The 8,842-nt window shown below is 62.1% G+C and overlaps 1 protein-coding gene across 1 annotated transcript; it reads right to left on the bottom strand.

The window, feature by feature from the left end:
• Window positions 1–5,085: 5,085 nt before the first annotated feature.
• Window positions 5,086–8,405, bottom strand: TLR7 (toll like receptor 7). The gene has a single exon (XM_062202583.1). The coding sequence runs from the start codon at window positions 8,403–8,405 to the stop codon at window positions 5,262–5,264; it is 3,144 nt and encodes a 1,047-aa protein (XP_062058567.1). The 3' UTR covers window positions 5,086–5,261.
• Window positions 8,406–8,842: the final 437 nt, after the last annotated feature.

Below are 8,842 nucleotides of genomic sequence, written 5' to 3'. Positions count from 1 at the left end.
CTGACACCCCGGGTTCTAGTCCCGGTTGGGGCACCGGATTCTGTCCCGGATGCTCCTCTTCCAGTCCAGCTCTCTGCTGTGGCCCGGGAGTGCAGTGGAGGATGGCCCAAGTGCTTGGGCCCTGCACCCCATGGGAGACCAGGAGAAGCACCTGGCTCCTGGCTTCAGTTGAGCGAGATGCACCAGCCGCAGCGGCCATTGGAGGGTGAACCAACGGCAAAAAGGAAGACCTTTCTCTCTGTCTCTCTCTCTCACTGTCTATCTCTGCTGTGGCCCGGGAGGCGGCCATCTTGGGAGTGAGAGGGTGGCCATCTTGGGAGATGGCAGCCATCTTGGGAGTGAGACGTTTGCCATCTTGGGAGTCAGACGTTTGCCATCTTGGGAGGGAGCCGGCAGCCATCTTGGCAGGGTGAACCAACAGAAGGAAGACCTTTCTCTCTGTCTCTCTCTCTTACTGTCCACTCTGCCTGTCCAAAAAAATAAATAATAATAACGTGAACTCCAAAGTTAGACACGATTCCAGTCCATGGGTTGACCTAAGGGTTGTGCGTGGATACTCAGATCTGTGTCTAATGACCCCTGAATCTGCCTGGGCATCAACACTGAATCTGAAAACGGAAGATGCGTGTCCACAAGGCTAAGTTATGACTTTTTTTTTTTTGGCTGTGACACTTGGGCTCTCAAGAGAGAGAGAGATGGGGCACAGAGCCCAGGACTCTGGGGAATCTGCATGTCACCCATCCAATCCAGCAGAGGGCGCAGGAAACACATCTTCCCTCCGTGGCCCCAAGGAGGAAGTCGCCCCGCTGTGATGAAAAAAAAAAACAAAAACCGGTCTCTGTGGTTTTGAGTCCCATGTGTGGTGCTCTGCTCAGACAGCCCCAGGAAACCAAGGGAGTAAGAGAGGATTGGTGAGAACCGTCTGGCAAAGCCATCGGCCTGGCTCCCTGCTGAGGGTGCTGGGTGCAGATCCTGCCTGGCCTCTCCTGCGGGAGGGGACACCCGGAGCACAGAGGAGCCAGAGGACAGCACAGGGGTCCTGAAAGATCCAGGAAGGAGCCACACGGCACCAACCATCGCCGTCGGCCCCCAGCCCAGTCTCCCTCCTCAGCTGCAACCCCACAGCCACCAAACCTCTAACAAAAAAAGTACCCAGTGCCATGTGCAGGGCGCTGACCGTGGTTTAAGATTTCGACACTGAAATTGGGGGAAAAAGACATTTATAGACAGATTTAAATACAACCAGGCCGGGTACAGACGGTGGGTTTTTGTGAGTCAGTTTGTGCCTGCACACGGGTTTTTGTGAGTCAGTTTGTGCCTGTGTGCAGGGTGGAGGAGGTGACCGTGGCCACCATTGCCCAGCTGTGAGTGTGAGTTCCTTCCCTCAACTCCCCCAGTCTCATCCTCACGGCATTTTCCTACGTCTGTGAGCCCGGAAGGTTTAGTTCTCCTGACTTGACCCGGCAGAGCGAGGTTCAGTTCTCAGAGCCGGAGCCTCCAGAGGTTAAACCCAGGGCTGGGGCAGGCACAGAGAGGCCGAGCGCCGTCCATGTGCGGCCTTGGGAAAAGCCGTGCCAGGATGTGGCGCCTGCGGGAGCCCAGGGTGACCTGGCTGGCTCTCAGATGCCCCCTAGCAACCAAGCCCTGGGGCAGCTCATGGCCTGGAGCCTGGGGGGATGTTCCCGGGACACCCGAGAGGAGCTACAGCCTCCACAGGCTGACCCACGTCCCCTGGGACCGGGAGCTCCAGAGCCTCCAATGGCCGCCTCCCAGGCTCTCGGTCTCCCTGCAGACATTTGCTGAGAGACTCAACGAGGACAGGAAGTAGAGACGACGATTTCCAAGAGCCAACTGGGCAATCCCCTGGGAGACTGAGAGGGCTGTCGGCTTCTTTCAGAAAGTCTGACTGGCCAGCGCCGCGGCTCAATGGGCTGATCCTCCGCCTGGCGGCACCAGCACAGCAGGTTCTAGTCCCGGTTGGGGCACCGGATTCTGTCCCGGATGCCCCTCTTCCAGGCCAGCTCTCTGCTATGGCCCAGGAAGGCAGTGGAGGATGGCCCAAGTGCTTGAGCCCTGCACCCCATGGGAGACCAGGAGAAGCACCTGGCTCCTGGCTTCAGATCAGCGTGGTGCACCAGCCGCAGCGGCCATTGGAGGGTGAACCAACGGCAAAAAGGAAGACCTTTCTCTCTGTCTCTCTCTCTCACTGTCTATCTCTGCTGTGGCCCGGGAGGCGGCCATCTTGGGAGTGAGAGGGTGGCCATCTTGGGAGATGGCAGCCATCTTGGGAGTGAGACGTTTGCCATCTTGGGAGGGAGCCGGCGGCCATCTTGGCAGGGTGAACCAACAGAAGGAAGACCTTTCTCTCTGTCTCCTCTCTCTCTCACTGTCCACTCTGCCTGTCAAAAAAAGAAAAAAAATGTTCATTCAGACTGTGTCTACAGTGAGCCGCACTGCAGATCCTCTTGTGAAAGCCCAGTAGCCACAAACACAGCGCTGTGTGCGCGTGAGTCCCCATTGCGTGGATAGAATGCCCAGCCAGCAGCTGTGCTCGGGATCCTAATGAAATCACCCGATCTCAAACCCAGCAGGGATCTTGAAAACGGGAGAGTGACCAAAGCTCTGATGTGTGAATCTGTGAGTTTCCCATGATCCTTTTCACAGAGCTGTGGCCATCCACCACCCGTGGGTTGTTCAGATCTATGAACTGGAAGAGGGGCAAGCGGGACTCGAACTTGGCACCCCATCCGGGACTAGAACCCGGAGTGCCGGTGCCACCAGGCGGAGAATCAGCCCGTTGAGCCACGGTGCTGGCTGACATCTCTTCCCAAGTCTCCCTCAAACACATCCCCTGGTCGTTCCCAGCCTCGCGGCCGGCTGGCTGGTGGCTCTTCAGTAGACACGGAGTTCCCACGGTCCCTTGGGATCAAAGGGCTCCCGGTGGATCGGCTGGCAGGTGCTCTCCCCATAGGTCTCCCTGCACCCGGAGCTCCACGGAGGAGTGAGTCCCCATGGCCTGGTGGATCTTCCCCAAGACCAGCACCCCCTGGTCACCGAGTGCGTGCACAAGACCCGGAGGACAAACCCCACCCTCAGTGCTGCCCCCACTGGAAAACTGAGCCACGGGCAATGGGCAGGAAGTGCACCCTGGTCTTCTCTTCCACCCAGGGGAGGGGGAAAAGGAGAAAGGGAATCAAAAGCTTAACGGGAGGGGGAACCTCATTTAAAAAAAAGAGAGAGCGAGCGAGTGCGCGAAGCCCTGCTACTTTGATCACAGCTTCCTTGGCGATGGCACCAAATGCACAGGGACTCGGGAGAGTGATGGCGGCCATTTTGGGAGATGGCGGCCATCTTGGGAGTGAGAAGGCAGTCATCTTGGGGAGTGAGACAGTGGCATCTTGGGTGTGAGAAGGTGGCCATCTAGGAAGAGTGATGGTGGCCATTTTGGGAGGGAGACGGCGGCCATCTTGGGAGAGTGATGGTGGCCATCTTGGGAGTGAGATGGCGGCCATCTTGGGAGATGGCGGCCATCTTGGGAATGAGAAGGTGGCCATCTCAGGAGATGGTGGCCATCTTGGGAATGAGAAGGCAGCCATCTCGGGGAGTGAGACAGTGGCATCTTGGCCTCCAGGAGTCCCTGCCAGAGTGGCGCCTGCCAGAGAACTGTGAGCCGGGCTCAGGCCAGGGAACCCAGGGGTCACCTCTTGGGGGCCTGCGATCAGGGCCGTCTCTGCACGGTTCCCCAGACAGCCTAGAGCTAGAAGGGCGGCTCGTCTGGGCCACAGAGGACCCCAAAGGAGAGTGTCCGTCCATGGGCTCCGGCTTGTTCTCCCTTGGCTGGGGTGTGCGAAGCGGGTCGTTGGTGGCTCCCTGATTTAGCTGTGAAATAACTGATTCTAGCGGCTTCATGAGCCCCCTCCTCCTGCAGGGGAGGAAGCTGGGAGTCTAGGACTCTTTGTGCTGGACCGGGTGTCTTTTGCAAAAGAGTTGAAACACCGTGGACTCACGGCCGGCGTCTCCGCAGCCAGCGCCAGGGCCCACACACACTGTTCTTGACACGGTAGAGACGCTTTGGGGTGCAATTTATTTTAGGAAATTAAGCAGATGGGTCCGGTCTCGATCATCCATGGTATCTGTCTCCCTGAAGATGGCCTGGCCCCCTCCTGTTGTCTCTGAGCACCAATGCCAACGTTCAGGACAGAAGCTTCCTCGGGGCCGAGCTTTTGTTCTTGCGTTTGTCTCCCTGCCCGTGAGCGGGAGCCACCATGTCATCTACACTGATCCTCTGTGAGTAAAGAGACTTGAAAACGAATCTGGATGTGGATGGGAGGGGGGAGGGAGATGGGGGAGGGGTGCGGGTGGGGGGGCAGGAGATGGGGGAGGGGTGCGGGTGGGGGGGTCATGGGGGGGAAGCCATTGTGGTCCACAAGCTGTCAGGAATGGCTCGACATTTTCTCCCATTGGTAGGTGGGTCACAGCCATTGATGGTGAAGCTGAGAGAGAGAGAGAGAGAGGAGGGAGAGAGGAGAGGGAGAGAGAGAGAGGAGGGAGAGAGGAGAGAGAGAGGAGAGAGAGGAGAGGGAGAGAGAGAGAGGAGAGAGAGAGGAGAGAGAGGAGAGGGAGAGAGAGGGAGAGAGAGAGAGGAGAGAGAGGGAGAGGAGAGGGAGAGAGGGGGAGAGAGAGAGGAGAGAGAGGGAGAGGAGAGGGAGAGAGGGGGGGAGAGAGAGAGGGGAGAGAGAGAGAGGAGAGAGAGGGAGAGGAGAGGGAGAGAGGGGGGGAGAGAGAGAGGGGAGAGTGAGAGGGAAGAGAGAGGGGGGGGAGAGGGAGAGAGAGAGAGAGGAGAGAGAGAGGGAGAGGAGAGAGAGAGAGAGGGAGGAGTCTTCCTGCTGTCCGTTCGCTCCCTGAGCGGCCGCACCGCCCAGACTGGCCCTGACCGCACACCTGAGCCTGGAGCCTCTCCCGGCCGCCGCCCCCGGTGCCCACACGAGCTGAGTGCTGGCGCCAAGTGCGAATGGAGACGCAGAAGCGCAAGAGGGTGAACTCGATGCATCATGGCTTCCATCTGTGCAACTCCCGGGTCCTGGCGCGGCTCCTCCCACTAAGGCGATCCCAGCTTTTGGGGGAATTTCAGGACTTTTTGGGGAAAACACAAGCACATGGAGGCGTCCAGGCGATTCCCGGGTCCCATTTTGGGGCAATTTCAGGACTTTTTGGGGCAAACACGAGCATCCTGGGTGCCATTTTTTTTTGGCAGACCCGTGTCACACAGCCTCCCTGAACACGCGGCTGTCGGACACGTGGTTGTCCGCAGCCAGGGCGTCCCGCAGGGTCTGCCAGAAGTGGGCCTGGGCCCGTGGGTTCGCTGGCCACTCCAGCACGGAGCCCGCACACAGCCTCCTCCGGAGCCGCAGGAACCGCGCCTCCCGCGCCGGCCGCTCCAAGAAGACCAGCACGATGGCGTCCACCTGCTCGTCCAGCAGCCGCTGGTGGGTCAGGTACAGCGCCAGCCGGAAGCCCTGGGCGCGAGCATAGCGCTCGGTCAGCACGAACAGCGTCTTCCGGCTCAGCTGCACGCTCTGGGCGAGGTTCTCGAGCACCGGCTGCCCCGGCACCCAGTCGCGCTCCTCCAGGCACAGGTTGAGCCGCCCCTGCCTGGGCTCCTCCAGCCGGGCCACCAGCTCGGCCAGGACCCACTCGGCCACCGCCGGGTCACCAGTGTCGTAGGCCACGAAGGCATCGTAGCAGGTGGAGCCTGAGGCCAGTCGCCGGAGTCCTCGGACCCTGGCCAGGCACAGGCGGTACAGGTACCAGGCGTCCCACATGTACAGGTGGCCGCCGGTGGCCGCCGCCATCACGAAGAGCACGGCCGACACCGAGAGCGAGAACAGCACGAGGCTGGTGCGGTCGAAGTCGCAGGTGTACAGGTCCAGGGACACCACGCTCTGGCCGCTGTGCGCCCCGGGCCCCGCGCACGTGACCCCAGTGGCCAGCTCGGGCACGGTCACCTCGGTGCGGTTGAGCCACCAGGCGAACCAGACGGCGTCGCAGGTGCACAGGAAGCGATTGTGGTGCAACTGCAGCACTTCTAGCCCCTCGAGGACGTCTTCCGGGAAGCTGGTCCGCTGCACCGCCTGGATCCGGTTGGAGCTCAGGTCCAGGTAGCGCAGGTGCACGGCGCCCTGCAGGAAGCGCTCGCTCAGCTGCGCGATGCGGTTGTGGCTCAGCACGAGCCTCCGGAGGCTCCTGGAGCAGTCGGCCAGGCGCGCCGGCACGGTGGTCAGCCGGTTGTGGCTGAGGTCCAGGACCTCCAGCTTGCCCAGCAGGTGCAGCCGGCCCCAGTTGAACGAGCGCAGCCCATTGCCGGCCAAGTGCAGGGTGGTCAGCGCCGGCGGCAGCCCGTCGAACACCCCGGGCGGCAGGAAGCTCAGGGCGTTGCGGGAGATGTCCAACTCCTCCAAGCGTTCGAGGCCCCGGAAGAGCCGCAGGTACCTGGTGTCGCCGTCGCGCCACAGCACGTCCAGCCGGTTGCCCCGGAACTCCAGGGTCCGCAGGGACGTGCTCTCCATGGCACGGTTGGTGCAGCTCGAGATGTCGTTGTCGTTCATCAGCAGCTTCTGCAGCGCCACGAGGCTCCGAGTGAAGTTGAGCATGTGGGTGACGCCTTCCGCCCGGAAGTAGTGGGCGTTGGCGCTCAGGTCGAGCACCTCGAGCCGGTGCAGCCCCGCGAAGGCCGAGTCGTGGAGCAGGTCCAGCCGGTTGTTGGACAGGTCCAGGTACCTGAGCTCTGACAGGGACTCGAACTCGCTACCGTCCAGCGTCTGGCTGAGGCTGTTGCCCGACAGGTTCAGGCAGCGCACGAAGGAGAGGTGGCGGAAGTCCGAAGCCTTGAGGAAGAACAGGCTGTTCCGGCTCAGGTCCAGGGTCGGCCCATACGACCGGCAGTCGCCGTCCAGTGGAAGGAACGACAGGGCCTCCCCGGTCTTGAACCTGCAGCTCCTCGCGCTGCCGTCGTACTTGAAGTAGTGCGACGTCTCCTGTGGGACCCGGGGCCCGGAAGTGTGGACCGCGGGGGCTCCGGGGTCCGAGCAGACGCCGACGCCAACCCCGACGCTGCCGACAGGCGAGATCTTGTTGGCCGAGAGGTCGATGAGCCTCAGCCTCTCGAAGCCCCCAAACACGCCCAGGTCGGCCATCTTGATGAAGTTGGTGCCCAGGTCGAGGACTTCAAGATGGCTCAGGCCTTGCAACGGCGCGAGGTCGGCCTTGCTCAGCTCCTTGAAGACGTAGCCCCGGATGCGCAAGACCTCGAGGTTGTTCAGGGACGAGAAGGCGTCCGAGAGGTTCAGGGAGGGGCGGTAGACCCGCAGGTCGTAGTTGAACGACAGGTCCAGCCGCGCCAGGCCGGGCAGTAGACGCAGGAACCTGGCATCCGCGATCTCCCCGGCCAGGAAGTTCTGCGACAGATCTAGCTCGCGTAGCCTCCGCAGGTTCTGGAACCAGCGCGCCGGCACGTGCTGCAGGGAGTTGCTGTGCAGACGGAGCACGTGGAGCTCGGTCAGGGCGTCAAACGCGCGCGTGTGCACCTGCAGGGCCGCGCCGCCCGGGCACGGTGTGCACGGGTACGGCGTGTCGTAGCACCGCGGGCAGTTCCCGCTGAGGTCCAGCACCTGCAGGCTGTGCAGGCCGCCCAGGTCGTCCTCTCGGACCTGGGTGATGGCGTTGTTGTACAGGTAGAGCTCGGCCAACGCCGGCGGCAGCCCGGCGGGCACGGCCGTCAGGTTGTCGTCCTTGAGCGACAGCACCCGCAGCCGGCCCAGCTGCAGGAAGGCGCCGCGCGCCACCCAGAACGAGGTGTTGCACGGGTTCCGGAAGTAGCAGTTCTGGCCCAGGTACAGGCTCTCTAGGCCGGCCAGCTCCGTCAGGTTCCCCGGGCCCACGGAGAAGATGGCGTTGGCCTCCAGGCTCAGCAGCCGCAGGCCAGGCGGCAGCCCCCGCGGGATCTCCGCGAGCTGGTTCCCGTCCAGGTAGAGCGAGCGCAGCCACGCCAGGTCACCGAAGGCCCCACGCTCGATCTGCAGGCCCCGCGTGCACACGTGGTCTTTCGGGCCCAGCCGCACCGGCACGCAGTTGCAGCGCAGGTCGATCTCCACCAGGTGGCTCAGCCCGCGGAAGGAGGCGGGCGAGACGTGCGGGATGTGGTTGATGGTCAGGGTGAGGTTGGTGGCGTTGGCGGGGACGCCCTCGGGCACCGCCACCAGGCGCCGGTCCGTGCAGTCCACCAGCACCTCGGTCCCAGCCCGCACCACGTCGCACGGCAGAGTCTTAGGGAACCACCGGGCACCCAGGAGCCCCGAGGCCAGCACGGCGTCCAGCAGGAGAAGCCACAGTGCCCTCGGCGGCCGCATCGCACGCGCCTGCAACGGAGCAAGGGAGACAGAACCGGTATGAAACACGCACAATCGGAAGGTGGCGGCCATCTTGGGAGGGAGAGGGTGGCCATCTTGGGAGATGGCAGCCAACATGGGAGTGAGAGGGTGGCCATCTTGGGAGGGAGACGGCGGCCATCTTGGGAGGGAGACGGCAGCCATCTTGGTAGGGAGACGGCGGCCATCTTGGGAGTGAGAGGGTGGCCATCTTGGGAGATGGCAGCCATCTTGGGAGGGAGATGGCGGCCATCTTGGGGGGTGAACCAACAGAAGGAAGACCTTTCTCTCTCTCTCTTTCACTGTCCACTCTGCCTGTCAAGAAATAAAAAAAAAAAAAAAAAACGCAGTGCGGTTGGCGTTTGCCCACTGAGCCCGTCCTGGTGCTCATCGCAAAAGCCGTTCCTGATATCCAAGCC

Source organism: Lepus europaeus, chromosome 10 (assembly GCF_033115175.1).
Source record: "Lepus europaeus isolate LE1 chromosome 10, mLepTim1.pri, whole genome shotgun sequence".
In the NCBI taxonomy this organism is placed as follows: Eukaryota; Metazoa; Chordata; class Mammalia; order Lagomorpha; family Leporidae; genus Lepus; species Lepus europaeus.
This window is presented reverse-complemented; position numbering and strand designations above follow the sequence as displayed.